The 18,242-nt window shown below is 56.0% G+C and overlaps 1 protein-coding gene across 1 annotated transcript in view; it reads right to left on the minus strand.

Annotated features, from left to right (window-relative positions):
• Window positions 1-23: 23 nt before the first annotated feature.
• Window positions 24-18,242, minus strand: part of LOC116458258 (active breakpoint cluster region-related protein) — a 53,941-nt gene continuing 35,722 nt past the window's right edge. Inside the window, exons 5-8 of the mRNA XM_032137816.2 lie at window positions 10,816-10,923; window positions 6,396-6,456; window positions 1,085-1,137; window positions 24-203 (exon numbers count right to left, since the gene is read on the minus strand). Of these exons, the coding sequence (XP_031993707.1) occupies window positions 24-203; window positions 1,085-1,137; window positions 6,396-6,456; window positions 10,816-10,923 (402 nt within the window). The remainder of the gene's footprint in view (window positions 204-1,084; window positions 1,138-6,395; window positions 6,457-10,815; window positions 10,924-18,242) is intronic.

The raw sequence follows: 18,242 nt of genomic DNA on the forward strand, positions 1-18,242 counted from the left end.
GGGGACGAGGGATCTGATACTTCTCAGCCTGGGTGAGGGGTCGTGCTGGGCCCTGAGCTCACCTCCCCCTTGGGCGTTGTGACTGCAGTCCGGCGGGGGTCGATGTCCTCATTGATGCTGGACAGGAAGTTCTGGGAGATGCGGAGGGCATCCTGCAGCAGTGGGTAGTCGGGGTGGTCCACAGGTGTGTGCTTCAGCAGGTCCTGGGAAAGGTGAGGTGGTGAGTTGCGGGGAGCGGCTCTGGGGCCCGATGTGTGGCCACTGGGGAGTGCTTAGTCCCCTCCCAAAGAATCCAAAGGGTGGGCACTCAGGGACCTGCCTAAGTCCCGCAAAATCTGAACTACAAATCAGAGTCAGGCCGGGCACGGCGGCTCACGCCCGAAATCCTAGCACTTTGGGAGGCCGAAGCAGCGGGATCACTTGAGGTCAGAAGTTCGAGACCAGCCTGGGCAACGTGGTGAAACCCCATCTCTAGTAAAAATATAAAAATTAACTGGGCGTGGTGGCAGGCACCTGTAATCCCAGCTACTCGGGAGGCTGAGGCAGAAGAATCGCTTAAACCCAGGAGGCGGAGCTTGCAGCGAGCCGAGATCGCGCCACTGCACTCCAGCCTGGGTAACAGAGTGAGACTCTGTCTCAAAAAAAAAAAAAAAAAAAAAATCAGAGCCAGCACAGCAGGGGAGAGGGCCCTGGCTGCTCCCTCTTCTCCTGGCTGCAGTCATTATTCTTTCCCCAGTTGGGAGGCCAGGTGGAGGCTCATCCCCCGAGCAGCTGGGAGAGAAACCCCTGTATCCGCCCTGCAGCTGCTCCAAGGACACTGGAGACCAGGAGGCAGCGGGTGGGGAAGCAGGAAGTACCTGCCTCCCGGGGAGCACCTCGCCATGTCAAGCTTGGCAGGCAAGCTGTATTCAGGCCCTGGCCTGGTGGCATGGACACCATGGGCCAGACGGGCATCCTTGGAGCCTAGGGACCCCTGATTCCCCACGTGGGCTGTTCTCGGTGGCTCCGGCACCCTCTAAGCCCAGGCTCAGTCTTCCACTGAACTCCTAAGCCCTCTCTGGCCATTCGGGGGCTTGACACTCACGTGTAGGACTAGGGTGCTCCGAGTGACCCGGTCAATGGGCTTGTAGAGCAGAGCTGTCGGGGGAGACAGGGAGAAGGAGGAACAGGATGACGGACAAGGGCACCCCAACACCCCAGAGACCAGCTTCGTCCCCCACCCGCATGCTTCCCACGTGAACACCCCCTCACGGGACACCAGAGGGAACCCACAGCAGCCCCCACCTCTGTTCTCACTCCCCAAGCCCACCAAGCAGCAGACACAGGTGACGCACAGCCCTGGCAGCCCCTGCTCCCTCCACAGCCCTGCCTCCTCTCCCATCAGACATGGCTTCATCGAGAGCCACCCCGCCCCCCTCCCCAGGCCTGTCCTGGCTTCACCTGGCTCAAGGCAGATGCTCTCCTGGACCCCCAGCCCTGAATCACGCAGCTCCACCCAGCCATGCCCTGCAGAGTCCAGCACACCTGCCACACGCGGGACCCCAGAATGGGGGAAGGAGACGTGCTGTGTTTCCAGGAAGGGCAGCTCCCCAGACCTTATCATTCTCAGGCTCCTGCAGCTGAAGGCTGGGCACAACCAGCTGGGATTGGCATGACTCACTGTGATCCACAGGACTGGCCTCATCTCTCAGAGGAAAGACCCCTCCCCACATCCTCAAACCCCAGATAGCAAAGCACAGGAAGGCTGGAGCAAGGAGGCTGGACGCAGGGAGGCTGGAGGCCAGGGAGGCTGGCCTGATCTCCACAGAAAGGCTCTGCTCCCCGAGACCAGCCTGGCCAACACAGTGAAACCCCATCTCTATTAAAAATACAAAAATCAGCCAGGCGTGGTGGCACATGCCTGTAGTCCCAGCTATCTGGGAGGCTGAGGCAGGGGAATCACTTGAATCCGGGAGGCGGAGGTTATAGCGAGCCAAGATCATGCCACTGCACTCCAGCCTGGGCAACAAGAGCGAAACTCTGTCTCAAAAAAAAAGAAAAACAAAGGCTGTGCTCTCAAACACGTGGCAGCCTGAGGGGCAAAGGTTTCCTGAAGCAACTCAGGTTAGGCCTCACATATGAGAGCCCCAAAGAGGCTGGGAGGACGCAGGCAAGGCCAGCCCAGGTCCCCAAGAGCCACACCCTCCACAACCCAGCCACCATGTGAGGATGGCTGGGATTCAGCAGGGACAGGTGGAGGTGGCAGCTGGTGGATCAACACTTCCCAACACCCTTCCTGTACGCAGCTGTGCCCACCCTCCCAACAGGAGGCTCAGCTTCAGTCTTGCACCTGGATGCTCTGTCCCTGGGGTCATGACCTTGGACCTCCTGCCACAGGAGCAGTGAGAGAGGCAGGGTGGTCATCTGGGAAGAAGGATTCCAGACTGGGTGTCCCATAGGACCAGGTTGTTGTGACAGATCCCAGCGTGAACACGCACGCCCTAGCCAGGTCCCAAACCCCATATTTCTCCAAAGCCTGAGATATAAATACCCCATGCATGGCTAAGCAGACACTTCAGGGAGCGATCTGCCGGCTGTGAAGAAAACGCAGCCTCAGCAGGGCCGCCACCCTCACTCGCAGTCCAAGCTCGGCTGCCCGTCGGAATCACTGGGGGAGCGGTTAAAAGATACAGATGCCTGCCCCCAGCCCCGTCAACTCAACCCAAATCTCTGCAAGATCACAAGGGCCATCAGCATTTTTAAAAAGCTTCTTTACTGATTTGAATGTATAATAATGGTTGAAAACCACTGCTTTATGTTTTATTTATGTATTTATCTTAATTTTTTAAAAAATATAGAGACGAGGAGCCGGGCACGGTGGCTCACGCCTGTAATCGCAGCACTTTGGGAGGCCGAAGCGGGTGGATCATTTGAGGTCAGGAGTTCAAGAACAGCCTGGCCAACATGGTGAAACCCCATCTCTACTAAAAATACAAAAATTAGCCAGGTGTGGTGGCGCGTGCCTGTAATCCCAGCTACTTGGGAGGCTGAGGCAGGGGAATCTCTTCAATCCAGGAGGCGGAGGTTGCGGTAAGCTGAGATTGTGCCATTGCGCTCCAGCCTGGGCGACAGAGTGAGTCTTCGTTTAAATAAAAATAAAAATAAATATAGAGACAAGGTCTCACTACGTTGCTGGTCTCGAACTCCTGGCCTCAAGCCAAACACAAGTTGGTCTCGAACTCCTGGCCTCAAGCAATCTTCCTGCCTCAGTCTGCCAAAAGTTGGGATTACAGGCATGAGCCACCATACCCGGCCAACCACCGGTTTATGTAAATACACTTCATATGACATATCTGTAGCCCTTTCTTATCTAGCAGTTTCCAGAGACCCTCCCCATGGACCATGGAAGCTTGAAGGAATGAGGCCAGTCTTGGGGTATCCTGGGCACTGAGGGTGCAGCCCAGGTCCTAGCTCAGGTGGGATCCATTTCTGAGGCTGTTTAAGGCACCCACCTGTGGCTCAGCCCATCTTCAGGGGGAAAAATCACACTCGAGAACCCCAAAGACCCAAAAGAAAGCACAAGCTCAGGAGACACCTGCTGGGGTGGGCCCCGGAGTGGCAGCTCCACAGAAAGCTGACACTGCATTATCTGCTCCCTCAGCCCTCTCTTGGGTCCCAGGAGGAAGAGGTTTCTGACTAAGCTCAGGTCTGAACACATGGCAGGTTGGGTTTCAGAGGGGTTATTAATATGTCTGTGGTCACCTCCAGAGTCCACCTGAGCAGGGCTGTGGAATGAGCTCTGGAAGGGCGGCCAGGAGGACAGGTGCACGGGGTAGGCAGAGGTGGCACTGGGACCATGTCAGATACGGAGGGAACTGGGAGAACAAAAGCAGCCCTGAAGTTTGTGCTCCCCACGGCCCCTGCACGCCGGGGTCCCGAGAATTCAGGGTGAGGCGCTTGCTCTGGCCCTTCCCCCGTCCCCAGACTCCCGGCAGGCTGGCCTGCTTCCTGCCTGACCTCACCCACTCTCCCTCTCCACTGACTTGGGCAGCAAGCCGGTCTCTCTCTAGTTTGCTGGGTACTCGCTCTGTGCCCAAGGGTACTGAGTTAACTGCTTTGCTTGCATTATTTCCTGTGATTAAAAAGGGAAGCAATGATCACTAGCCCCATTTTACAGACAAGGCAACTGAGGCCAGAGACTTGAGGCTACAAGTGGTGGGAGCTGGGCAGATCCGCCCACGCTCCTCGCTTTGAGCTGCCCCTTCTTCAGGGGAAGGCAGCACCTGTAAAACCTCAATGAACCACAGGAGGGTTCGTGGAAAGAGTGACCGGGATGGGGTGAGCCCCTCCTCACGAGCTGGCCCTTTCGTTCCTCATCCCCACTTTGAAGCTGACTTCAAGAACAGTATCATGGAGACCGAAGCAACGTGAACTCCAGGTCCCGGGTCCGTTTCACTAAGTCAAAGCTTCCTTTTGGGGAAGGGAGAGGAAGCCAAGGGTACATTTCCTTTTCAGGGAGGCAGAGTCAAGACCTGATCAACTCCTAGACCAGACCAAAAACACCATTTCTCCTCCGATCACTGACCAGGCCAATTTCAAGTGAGAACAGGGTTCCCGCAGCCGTCCTGCTGGGCCGCAGGAGAGAGGCTGCCTCAGAGCTTGCTTCCATCGAGAGGGTCCTGAGAAGGTCAAGCGACAGTGGCCCCACACAGCCCCTCCAGCACAGCCGCCTCTGGGAAGGAGCCCTGCCATCTCTCCTCTGGCAAGCTGCCACCCCCCTCACGTCAGCCTTCGACAAGGAGCTCCGGGTTACCAGGGAGATAGGAAAGCAAAGTGACTGAGAAGGGTGCAGAGCCGAAACACCTGGTGGGAAGGAAGAGGAAGGTCCTAAAATCAGCCGCCTGCTGCTCCCACAGACTCAGGCCCAGAGCAGCCGGCCAGGGAGCCACACGTGCCCACCCCGCTCCCGGCTACAGTCAGGACACCCCTTGGCACATCTTGCCTCTTGGGGCAGGGTCCACGGGCTTCTAGACACCTCCCTGCCTGGGCTGGCTTCATCCTCCTATGATCAACAGTCTTGCTGATGACATGCACCTGTCCCGGGACTGCCCCCAGCCCCCAGTCAGCTGCGGGAGCTGCAAGGAGGATGGTCCGGGTCCCTTCCACGGAAAGGCGGTGTGTGTGTGACCTTCACAGAGTAGCTTGCCACACCCCTCTCCCGCTGGCACTGCTGACCTGCCTTCCACAGTTAAGGGCCTAGACCTCGGCTGGGGGTCTCTCACAGCTGGAAACAAGCCTCTCCTTCCTGCTCTCACAGCCCCGCCGTGTCCTCCGCCGGCTGCTGCATATGCACGGAGCACACAATACCCTGCCGCCCAGCCTCCGCTCCTCTCTCCAGAAACAAAGAAACTCCCAACTTCTCCCTCCGGCTCGCGCTGGCGCCCTCTCGGCTGGCAACGTCGCCGTCCGGACCATGGCCACCCATCGCCACGCGGTGCCTGGACCCCGCAGACCCTCTCCCTGGCTTCAGGGCTACTACGTCTGCGGGCACAGCTCGTGGCCGTCTCTCCCTAACAGCCCCTCCAGGAAGTTCTCTCACGCTAGCCCACCAATTCCCCACCGATCCTCGGGGGCACCTGGACCCCTCCAGCCTGATCCTTCCATTTGCAAACGGCCCTGCTCTGAGCAGCCCCAGGTTTCAACTCTAGGCTGGACGCCGCCAAAACGAAGGGGGAATTCAGGTCCAGCCGCTTGCCCACCCTCCTTCCCTGTGGCCCTCAAACCTCGCCGGCCACATCTAAGCCCACTCCAGCCGGCCCCCAGAGGTGGGAGGGTCCGCCACCTCCCACAGCGGGCACCTGGGTTACCATAGGTGCAGTTACAGCAGAAGCGAATAATGAGGAGAATCTCCATGGCAGCCTCTGTCTCCGCAGCGGGAGCGTGCAGCCATCGCTCCAGGCTCCCCAGCGCCCACCAGCAGCCCGGCCACTCAGCCACCTTGCTGATGCTGCCGCACAGACTCCAGCATGGAGCAGCCGCTTCCGAGTGCTCTTCCAGCAAGGGGGAGGGGAGGGAGGCGCGTGGCGAGGAGAGGAGGGAAGGGGAAGGGGAGGAGGGGCAGGGAGGGAGGGACCCAGCAGCCTGCTGGCATCCTAAAGAGGAGCACGTTTGTAGCTGGCTGGCTGCCTGGGCACGAGGCTGGAGTCCTCGCGTGCGCGCACACACGCGCGCACACATGCACGCTCACACGCGCGCACACATGCACGCTCACACGCGCACACGCTCACACTCACACGCGCACACGCTCACACACTCACATGCACACACAAGGGGAAGGGCGCCGCGTTCACGCAGCCCGTTGCCCACACAGCCAGACAAAGGAAGGTGCCTGTAATCCAGCCCGCTCCCCAAGGTACCTTCCATGGTGACTGATGTGTGGCTGTCCTTGGAGTCCTTGGGACCTTTCACTTTGAGTTCCTGCCAAAGGGAGGAGAGGAGTCATAGCCTGTTCTGTCCCTCACCTCTCCCAGCCCCCACTGTGAGCCTGGCAGGAAGGGGAGTTCTGAAACTCAGGGTGCAAGTATGAGAACAGAGGCCGGGCGCGGCGGCTCACGCCTGTCATCCCAGCACTTTGAGAGGCCGTGGCGGGCGGATCACCTGAGGTCGGAAGTTCGAGACCAGCCTGGTCAACACGGTGAAACCCCGTCTCTACTAAAAATACAAAAGTTAGCCAGGTATGGTGGCAGGAGCCTGTAATCCCAACTACTCGGGAGGCTGAGGCAGGAGAATCGCTTGAACCTGAGAGGCGGAGGTTGCAGTGAGCCGAGATTGCGCCACTGCACTCCAGCCTGGGCGACAGGGCGAGACTCTGTCTCAAAAAAAAAAAAAAAAAAAAGAGAGAGACAAAGGAGCCCCATGGCCATGGGCTGCCTCTGCCACCCCAATCCCCTGCACCACACCTGTGAACTCCTGGAGCCTCGTGGAGTCCGGTGGCTGGGGCGTGGGCAAGAAGGAAGGGACTCCAGGTCCCAGAGATGAGAGAGGCTGGCAGGGAGCCCTGTGATTACAGGAACCCCAACTCAGGAACCCTACACGTCGGCCAAGGGCAGACAGGGTTTGAGTTGAGCAGCGCCAGGTCCTCCAGCCGATCATCTCGATCTCTAGAGCATGAGCAACCCATGAGGTAGGAAGGAGGGGTCCCACACGCCAGCAGGGAAGTGGTGGGCCTTCAGCAGAGACGCTGAGCTCCCCAGAACAGTGAGCTGCATCGTACCCCCATCAGAGAGCACTTGCTCAGCCCCCAGCACCCCTGACACTCCCCACCCACCACTGTCCATGCTGGGCGTCCCAGAGGAAGCTTCGAGGGATGAACAGCCAAAGCCCCTCCTGGACCCCAAGCCAGGCGACAGGTAGTGAGCACTGGAAACAGACCCCAGGGGTGACTCATCTGCTCCAAGCCTCTTTACCCTCCTTTAGAGAGGTTCCAGCCCCAGCTTTTGCTAACAGGACAGTGCAGCCTGCAACTGGAGCTGTAATGCCATCCCCACTTGGCAGACTGAGCACACGGAGCCTCAAAGAGGGGTGTTGGGAGGGAAGGCAGGAGGCAAGGTGAGGCCAAGGTCAGGTGCTCAGGTGATGTCACCTGCTTGGTCTGCGGGGGAGGAAGTGCCCAGACAGCAGGAACTTCCTAATTCTGTCTCAAGCTGTTTCTAGACAGAGAAAACTCCTGAAGACGGAGCTTGGGTGTGTGTATATTTTTTGGGGGGGGGGGGGTTACTCAGCGTCCCCAGGCTGTGTCTCTGGCTGGTGCCTGGATCCCCAGTGTGTGTATATTTTGGGGGGTGGGGGTGTGGGGGTTACTCAGCGTCCCCAGGCTGTGTCTCTGGCTGGTGCCTGGATTCCCAGATTTCGGGATTGTTTCCTCACGCCCCCTCCAGTGAAGTCTAGGGTATGAAATCACTCCTGCTGCAGAGAGGAGCCTAATTGCAGTAATTAAGTGGCAGCGCCAGCAGGAAGCAAGCGCGTCATCGAGTGAGTCAGGATGAGAAGCCACCTGGCAAAAAGCCAGGGGCCTGGCTCTGCCCTACAGGGTGGGCAGGCTTTGAGGGGCTTACGGTTGGGTGTGGTTTCTGCCTATCTATGCACAGAGAACAGGCAATCAGCCCAGGCCAAGAGAAGACCCCACACCCTCTGCACCATGTCTGACCCCGGCCTCTTGGGCAGCCTCAGCAGGGCTGCTCTGAACACAGACCAGGGGAGTCCAGGTAGTTCCAGGGTTGGGCTGGAAACCGCGGGGGAAGCACCATTTCTCCAGCCCCTTTTATTCATATTTTTAATAGAGATGGGGTTTCACCATGTTGCCCAAGCGGGTCTTGAACTCCTGGGCTCAAGCCAATCTCCCGCCTCGGCCTCCCAAAGTGCTGGGATTACAGGCGTGAGCCACTGCACCTGGCCTCTCCAGCCACTTGGCTCCATGGAGAGGGACTTCCCCACCCCGCACTTCATCCTCCCAGGCAGAGGGTGACTCATCTGCTCCATGGGTCTGGGAGAAGAAACTATGGTCAGCCGTCCTCTCTCTGCACACTGGCTGAGAGGCGTGGGCTCTGTCCTCATTGTGGGGAGGGCCCTGTGGTTTCCTATTCCTGCAAGGGACTCAATAGATACTTACTGTTTTTCAGACAGGGTCTCGCTCTGTCACCAGACCGGAGTGCAGTGGCGTGATCGCAGCTCACTGCAACCTCTACCTCCTGGGTTCAAGAGATTCTCCTGTCTCAGCCTCCCAAATAGCTGGGATTACAAGTGTGCACCACCACGCCAGGCTAATTTTTGTATTTTTAGTAGAGACGGGGTTTCGCCACGTTGGCCAGGTTGATCTCGAACTCCTGACCTCAGGTGATCCTCCTGCCTCAGCCTCCCAAACTGCTGGGATGACAGGTGTGAGCCGCCACGCCCGGCCTCAATAGGTACGTTTCATTCCAGAGGTGAAGTGTCAGCAAGCCCACTGTGGCTACAGATCCAAATCCACATTTTCCAAGCTGCATTTTTTTAACAATAATGAAGCTGACATGTTCATCTCCATCTGTCAGCTTCTCTGCTGCCTCTCTGTGGATTCTAAACGTGGGCATCGCCCGTCGCCCCTGAAGTTTCAGGAAAACTATCCTGCGTTTCCCCAACTCTTCTAGCGTTAGAGCTGAGATGGGGACACAAAGGGCCAAGAGGGGCCTTTAAGGCAGGACTCCCAAAACTGCAGAAGCTTCTCCCCTTTTCTAGGATGGAGGTTCTCTTGCCCCGAGCTGGCGGCTGTTCCTGCAAGGCCAGTGCTTCAGGGGTGTCACTGAGGTCTTTTTGGACAAAGGGATGAACTGGGCTCTGTCCTGGAGGATCCTAAGCAACTGTCCCTCCATGCCATCTCTTGGGTAGAAATGTTGATGGCAGACGGGACTGCACCTCTGCCCTGCGGAGGAGTGCGGGAGGAAGGCTGGGCCGCAGGGGCAGAGCACGCGTGTTCCCGGCCAGGAAGGCTGGGCCTCGGGCAGAGCACACGTGTTCCCGGCCAGGAAGGCTGGGCCTCAGGGGCAGAGCACGCGTGTTCCCGGCCAGGAAGGCTGAGCCTGAGGGGCAGAGCATGCGTGTTCCCGGCCAGGAAGCTGGGCCACAGGAGCAGAAGCACGCGTGTTCCCGGCCAGGAAGGCTGAGCCTGAGGGGCAGAAGCACGCGTGTTCCCGGCCAGGAAGGCTGGGCCTCAGGGGGCAAGCGCACGCCAGAAATCCCGGCCAGGAAGGCTGGGCCTCAGGGGCAGAGCACACGTGTTCCTGGCCAGGAAGGCCGGGCCTCGGGCAGAGCACGCGTGTTCCCGGCCAGGAAGCTGGGCCACAGGAGCAGAAGCACGCGTGTACTGGGCCAGGGATTCCAAGGCTCCTTCTCCACGTAAGTGGCTCTTGCCCTCTCTGTGTTTACGGGATTGCAGTCTTAGAGTTGGCAAGAACCTTAAAAGACGACCTACAGTCCAAATTTCCTCAAGACTTCCCTGTCATAAATATCACCCAGAAGCTTGTTCAAATATAGACTCTTGGGCCCCACCCAAAGCCTTCTGAATCAGAAGCTCCAGGGAAGGTGCCTGGAAATCTGTGTTGTAAACACTGCACCAGTGATTCTTATCAAGCAAGGTTAGGAGTAGCTGGCCAGGCCAGGCTCAGTGGCTCACGCCTGTAACGTCAGCACTTTGGGAGGCTGAGATGTGCAGATCACCTGAGTTCGAGACCAGCCTGGCCAACACGGCAAAACCTCATCTCTACTAAAAATACAAACCTTAGCTGGGTGTGGTGGCGGGCGCCTGTAATCCCAGCTACTTGGGAGGCTGAGGCAGGAGAATCACTTGAACCCAGGGAGTGGAGGTTGCAGTGAGCTGAGATGGCACCACTGCACTCCAGCCTGGGTGACAGAGCAAGACTGTCTCAAACAAAAAAAAAAACGATTATCTGGCCAAGTCTAAACCTCTCATTCTACAGGACAGGACATAAAAGCCAAGAGTGGGGACGTGACTTGCTCAAGGTCACCACAGCGTGGTGTGGGAGAACACTGCCTTGAATTTTTTTTTTTTTTTGCCTCCCCGTTCCTCTCTCTAATCTGAAAGAGAATAATAAAAAAATAAAATAAAATAGATCGTTTTCTATTAAGAGGGAAAATGTCAGGTGCAAGAAAGCAAGTATCAGGCTAAGTGTTACCCATGAGAGTAACCACTGCACTGACTGGCAAGCGAGGGAGGGGAGACCCGAGGGCTCTGGGCAGCCCCAAAGCTCCGTGTCCGTCAGGGTGGCTGTGCGGGGAGCTGCCTACCTCTGAGATCTTCTGGAACTGGTTGTTGGACTGGCTGCACTTCTCAGCTGTCTCCAGAGCGACTTTATAGTTATCCACAAACGCTTTGTACACACCGAGCTGGCTGGCCTGCAGGGAGGAGTCAGGGAACGGAGGGAGAGGAGGGTGGGAGGGGAGAGGATTAATGAATGGATGAAAGCTTCACCGTGCACTGAAAACCTCTCACTCAGCTCATTGGGAACTTGGGGAAACGCAGGGATGAACATAGCACAGTGTCCCTTGGAACTGGACAGTTTCCATGGAAACCAGCTCAGCCAATAAGATTAACGAGGGGGTCTGGGGTTGGGGAGACCAGGCTAGGGCCTTTGCTGGCCTGCTAGAAATTCAACTCCTCACAGCATCCAGCTTTCCTCAGCACCGTGAAGGTCTCCCAGGGTTTGAAATCCCTTAATGTCTCATACTTCCTTCACATCCTGGAATTAGCCGGAGCAGGGGGAGAGGGGGGTATGTGTGCTGGGGGCAGCTGGCATGTGTGGCCTGCTCAGGCCTCCCTCCCCACGTGCAGCGTGGGGCACAACATTTAAAGGTGCCATCTTGGCCGGGCGCGGCGGCTCACGCCTGTAACCCCAGCACTTTGGGAGGCCTGAGGTCAGGAGTTCCAGACCAGCCTGGCCAACATGGTGAAACCCCGTCTCTACTAAAAATACAAAAATTAGCTGGGCATGGTGGCGCGTGCCTGTAATTCCAGCTACTCAGGAGGATGAGGCAGGAGAATCGCTTGAATCCAAGAGGCAGAGGCTGCAGTGAGCCAAGATCACATCACTGCACTCTAGCCTGGGTGACAGAGTAAGACTCCGTCTCAAAAAGAAAACAGAACAACAAATGAAGACGCTGTCTTTCCATTTCCCTTGGTCTCGAGGCCCTGTCCTCACCTCTTCCACCTCCTCTACCTCCAAGGAGCCAAAGCCCCAGCCTCACTACACATTTGCCTGTCACTCACACATAGTCACAACCTGAGTCACAACCACATAGAGCCTCGCCTCCTCTGAGAGGCAGGGCAGATCCCATCGCCCCTTTCTGCGAAAGGGGAAACCGAGGCTCCGTAAGTCAATTCCCCAAATATTTATGGAAAGGCTTCGCTGCGCTGTGTATAAGCACTTCCTCTTAAGGGACCAAAGGGTAGAAATTCAAATTAAAGCCATCACGAGGTATTTTATACTCATCAGAAGGGTCAAAATTTAAAAGTCTAATTGATAGCAAGGGCTGGCAAGCATATGGGGAAATTTAAACTCCCTGTTTTTGTTTTTGTTTCTGTTTTGAGATGGAGTTTCGCTCTTGTTGCCCAGGCTGGACTGCAGTGGTGCGATCTCGGCTCACCGCAACCTGCGCCTCCTGGATTCAAGTGATTCTCCTGCCTCAGCCTCCTGAGTAGCTGGGATTACAGGCGCCCACCACCACGCCTGGCTAATTTTGTATTTTTAGTAGAGACGGGGTTTCTCCATATTGGTCAGGCTGGTCTCAAACTCCTAACCTCAGGTGATCCACCTGCCTCGGCCTCCCAAAGTGCTGGGATTATAGGCGTGAGCCACCGCGCCCGGCCAATTTAAACTTTTTTTTTTTTTTGAGACGGAGTCTCGCTCTGTCGCCCAAGCTGGAGTGCAGTGGTGTGATCTCGGCTCACTGCAAGCTCCGCCTCCCAGGTTCACGCCATTCTCCTGCCTCAGCCTCCTGAGTAGTTGGGACTACAGACGCCCGCCACCATGCCTGACTAATTTTTTGTATTTTTTTTTAGTAGAGATGGGGTTTCACCATGTTCGCCAGGATGGTCTTGATCTCCTGAACTCGTGATCCACCCGCCTTGGCCTCCCAAAGTGTTGGGATTACAGGCATGAGCCACCGCGCCCGGCCAATTTAAACTCTTACAGATTACTCGGGGGAGTGTAAATTAGTACAATTATTTGGAGAGCAATTTGTCAATAACTAATAAAGCTGAGAATAGGCTTTGAACTAATAAAGCTGAGGATAGGCACAGCCCATCGATTGCTTAGCAAATCCACTTTTACATACAAACTGCAGAGCTGTATCGTTCAATGCAGTAGCCACCAGCTACGTGAGGCTACCAAGCACCTGAGATACGGCCGGTTCAAACTGAGACGTGCCGGACGTGTAAAATACACAGTGGGTTCCAAAGGCTTAGTATGTAAAAGAGAATGTGAATTACCTCGTTAATTTTTAAATACTGATTACATGTTGAAATAATACTTGGATCTGTGGGAATAAAAGATATTCTCAAAATTACTTTCACCTGCCTATTTTTACTTTTAAAAATGTGGGTATTAGGGGCCAGGCGTGGTGGCTCACACCTGTAATCCCAGCATTTTGGGAGGCCGAGGTGGGCAGATCACCTAAGGTTGGGAGTTCGAGACCAGCCTGGCCAAAATGGCGAAACCCCGTCTCTACTAAAGATACAAAATTAGCCGGGCGCAGTGGCACGCGTCTGTAGTCCCAGCTACTCAGGAGGACAAGGCAGGAGAATCGCTTGAACCCAGGAGGTGCAGGTTGCAGTGAGCCGAGATTGCATCACTGCACTCCAGCCTGGGCGACAAGAGCAAGACTCCGTCTCAAAAAAACAAAACAAAAAAAAAAGGTGGGTATTAGAAAATGTGAAATGATGTATATGGCTCATAAGCTATTTCCATTAGACAGCAGTGCTCTGGAGCAAATGGCCTATGTGTGTGCCCCAGGGGACCCAAGGGTGTTCACCACCTCACTTTTCCTCCTCATAGTGGAGGGACTGGAAACAAATGCTCACAAACGGGGGAAGCTGCGCACACAGCCATGAACACCAATGCACCCGATTTACACATAGCATTGCTGACAAGCTCCAAAACGAACATGGGTTGGACTGTAAAATATGATATACATGTATACTTATATACTTTTTTTTTTGAGATGGAGTCTCGCTCTGTCACCAGGCCGGACTGCAGTGGCACGATCTCGGCTCACCGCAAACTCCGCCCCCCGGGTTCAAGCGATTCTCCTGCCTCAGCCTCCTGACTAACTGGGACTACAGGCACGCACCACCATGCTTGGCTAGTTTTTGTATTTTTAGTAGAGACGGGGTTTCGTCATATTGGTCAGGCTGGTCTTGAACTCCTGACCGCAGGTGATCCGCCCGCCTTGGCCTCCCAAAGTGTTGGGATTACAGGCATGAGCCACCACGCCTGGCTTAGACACATTTTTAAAGTACATGCAGCTGGGAGCTGTAGTACACACACCTATAGCTCTGGCTACTTGGGAGGCTGAGGTAGGAGGATCACTTGAGCCCAGGAGTTCAAGTCCAGCCTGGACAACATAGCAAGACATTATCTTTTTTTTTTTTTAAAGTACAGGCCAACCCCAAATAGATACAGATATGTAGTAAACACACAAACTGCAGTCTAGAAGGCTATCCACCAAATTCATGCCAGTAGCTGCTTCAAGAGGGAGGAGGAAGGGAGGGGAGATTCCACCTTCATGTGTGACGCTGTATTTTCTTCATTAGAAGGTTTTGCTGTTATTCTCTGGAGTTTCTGGTTTAAATGTTTTTCAATACAGTAGCAAGGGGGATACAGCTGCTGCCTGGCTTCCTCAGGGGCCTCTGCTTCCCACCAAGGTGCTGGGGGAAGTGGGCTGCTGTGGATCCCCATCCCGGACCACTCTGCTTTCTGCAGGATCCTCATGCTCCCCAAGGACCCAGAGAGGCTGGGGTGGGGGTAGGGATGGAGGTAGGGGTGAGGGTAGGGACGAAGGTAGGGGTGAGGGTAGGGACGGAGGTAGGGGTGAGGGTAGGGACGGAGGTAGGGGTGAGGGTAGGGACGGAGGTAGGGGTGAGGGTAGGGACGAAGGTAGGGGTGAGGGTAGGGATGGAGGTAGGGGTGGGGGTAGGGATGGAGGTAGGGGTGAGGGCAGGGACGAAGGTAGGGGTGAGGGTAGGGACGAAGGTAGGGGTGAGGGCAGGCTGGCCGCAGCATCGGCTGAGCCTGGAGCCTCCCGGGACAGAGGCAGAGTCCTTTGAGGAAGCTTGGTGGGGCAGGGGAGCGAGGGGCATCTGGAAAAGTCAGAGAGGGGAGAGCGAGCGGGGACGCTTGGGGTGACACCAAGGCCAGAGGCATTCAGGTCTCAGCTGCAGAAGGGCTGGATTTTTAAAAGGGGGCCGGGGCCTGAGCTTTAAAAGGGGTGGGGCTGACTTTAAAAGGGGGCGGGGCCGGAAGGGAGGGAGTTCATTTCTTTTCCAGGGAGTACTGAGGCCCAGCCCATCAGTGCCCACGCTACACAAGATGTGCTAAACAGTCGCTTCCTAAGCCAACATCAAATCACTGATATTCTTTCAGGAAAAGGCTCCTCTTGCCTCCTTTCCCACGAGAAGGAGAAAGCCTGGAGGCCCGGGTTGGCACACCACCCTCCCAGGAGCCAGGGCAGGAGGCAGCTGTGCGGAGGCCTGTGTCCAGGGTCACAGTCATCTCAGGGACTGCCGCTGCCACAGTCACCAGGCTGTAGGGCCCGAGGCCTGGCTTGGCAGGTTCCTTAACTGGGAAGTGCAGGTTGCTTGGAAACAGCAGCATGGCACTGGAGTGATCTCATAAAACAAACAGCAGAGATGCTAATTCCCTTCTCTCAGTAATGAATAATCAAATACCCAGAGACTTCAGCCGAAAATAAACCACCTCCGGATGCCAGGCCTGACCCGGCTCCACCTGGGCCCTCCCCAGGCCTGCAGCCCCGGGGGCCTCAGGCATCAGTTCCTGATGCTGGGGAGGGAAGGTGGTGGGCAGCAGATTCACGGCCAGGCCTGTGGAGCTGAGACCAGAACAGGGGACAGCCAGGTCCAAGTGACAAAGATAAACTGTGACAGCGTTTCCAGCAACCCTGGACTTCCTCTCTTCTACCCTCCTGAGGGATGAGAAGATGCCCCCCAGGCCACTCAGCTCAGGTGAGCAGGCAGTGAGGACAGGTGTTCATCATCCCTGAACTGGAGGAAGTAGGCGGGTCCTACTAGAACCAGAGCACGGCATTCCCTTGAAAGGACACCTTCCGGGGTGCCTCTTCCCAATTTAATAATAATGATGGCACTGATGATAATGACCAGTTATTGAGTACTTATTAATTTACAATATTCCGGGCAACGTTCCAAGCACTTTTCCTTTTACTTTATTTTATTCTATTTCTTTTTTTTGAGACAGAGTCTTGCTCTTGTCGCCCAGGCTGGAGTGGAGTGGCATGATCTCGGCTCACTGCAACCTCTGCCTCCCAAGTTCAAGTGATTCTCCCACCTCAGCCTCCCGAGTAGTAGCAAGGATCACAGGTGCGCATTATCACGCCCGGCTAATTTTTGTATTTTTAGTAGAAACGGGGTTTCACCATGTTGGCGGCCAGGCTGGTCTTGAACTCCTGACCTCACGTGATCCACCCACCTTGGCCTCCCAAAGTGTTGGGATTACAGGCGTGAGCTACCACGCCCGGCCTATTCTTTTTTTTTTTTTTGAGATGGAGTCTCAGTCTGTCATCTAGGCTGGAGTGCAATGGCGCAGTTTTGGCTCACTGCAACCTCTGCCTCCCAGGTTGAAGTGATTCTCCCGCCTCAGCCTCCTGAGTAGCTGGGACTACAGGTGCATGGCACCATACCCAGCTAATTTTTCTGTATTTTTAGTAGAGATGGGGTTTCACCATGGAGGCCAGGCTGGTCTCGAACTCCTGACCTCATGATCCACCTACCTCAGCCTCCTAAAGTGCTGGGATTACAGGCGTGAGCCACCGCGCCCAGCCAGGCCTATTCTATTTCTTTGTGGAGATAGGGTCTTGCTATGTTGCCCAGGCTTGTCTTGAACTCAAAGCCTCAAGTGATCTTCCAGCCTCAGCCTCCCAAAGTGCTGGGATTACAGCCACCGCACTCAGCCCCACACACTTTTCAGATATTAACTCCTCAAAATCACCCAATGAGGTAAATACTGTTACTATCCTCATTTTTACAGATGAGGAAGCTGATTCAGAGCGCTTGGGTGAGTTGCCCAGTTGCAGGTTTAATCTGGCAGAGCTGGGATTCAAGCCCACTTTGTGACATGGCTCTAGAAGCTGTGCTTGAGAAACAGGGCTCTCAGGACAGAAATCTCAGGCCCTGCGACATCTCCCTCGATGCCCTTCCGAGTTCTCCCCAGGCCCAACGGTCAAGATCACGGTGCATTCACTCATTCATGCAGTGACCACTGGGCTGGTTCTGGGAGTCTAAGAAGAAGAAAATGCAGGCTAGGCGCGGTGGCTCACACCTGTCATCCCAGCACTTCGGGAGGCCGAGGTGGGCGGATCACCTGAGGTCAGGAGTTTGAGACCAGCCTGGCCAACATGGCGAAACCCCATCTCTACTAAAAATACAAAAATTAGCCAGGCGTGGTGGCGGGTGTCTGTAATCCCAGCTACTCGAGAGGCTGAGGCAGCAGAATCACTTGAACCCGGGAGGAGGAGGGTACAGTGAGCTGAGATCACGCCACTGCACTCCAGCCTGGGCGACAGGAGTGAGAATCTCTCTCAACAAATAAAGAAAATGCAGTCTGTCCTCCTGGAGCTTGTGGTTTGGGGGAGTCAGGCGGTTACTAGTGCTCACTACGGGGACTGGCACGAGGCCTGCATTGGGCGACTTGGAAAGCCTTCTCGGAGGAGGTCCCTTCTAAGCTGGGAACTGAGCAGGCGAAGCCAGAGGAGAGGGAGAAGGACGTTTCAGGCACATGGGCTTCCAGTACGAAGAGTTAAGAAAGTGCCTGCCCTGGGAACTGAGAACAGAAAGTCCAGTGTCAGGAGCACAGAGGTGCGGGGAGGAAGCTGCCAAGGCCAGGGCTGGACACGGGTCAGCGTGCAAAGGGTCTCTCAAGCCATTCCTCGGAGCCTGACCTTAATCCAAGGGCTGTGGGGAGCTACTGAAGGGGCCGTCGAGGTTTCAGTGACTCTCTCCCCTCTAAGGAGAGGTGGGGGTGGGAGGGGAGTGGGCCTGGAGGCAGGAGCCACACAGGAGGGTACGCAGCTGTCCAGGTGAGGGCCACGGGTGGCCAAGAAGAGGAAAAGGCGGCTGTGAGCGATGGCCAAGAAGTGGACTCCACAGGACAGGTGGGAGGAGAGGGTGCAGCCAGAACGAGTCTGAAGCACTCGGTAAGGTAAAGACAGGAAGCGGAGCAGATAACGCCAGAGGCAAGGAGCTCAGCTCTGAACACACTCAGCTAGAGGCTCTAGGAGTGTCCAAGCAGGAGAGGGAGAGTCTTCTCCAGTATGAGGAAGGCAGAGCCCTGTCCATTCAGCCAGAACAGGGCAGAGGAGGGGAGGAGGCCTCCAGCCTCTCACACCCAGAGAACAGGGCAGGGAAAGAGGAGAAGGTCCTCTGGCCTCTCACACCCAGAGAAGAACCGTGGCCTGGACTCCCAGTC

The sequence above is a fragment of the Hylobates moloch genome, unplaced genomic scaffold (assembly GCF_009828535.3).
Source record: "Hylobates moloch isolate HMO894 unplaced genomic scaffold, HMol_V3 SCAFFOLD_19, whole genome shotgun sequence".
NCBI classification, from domain to species: domain Eukaryota; kingdom Metazoa; phylum Chordata; class Mammalia; order Primates; family Hylobatidae; genus Hylobates; species Hylobates moloch.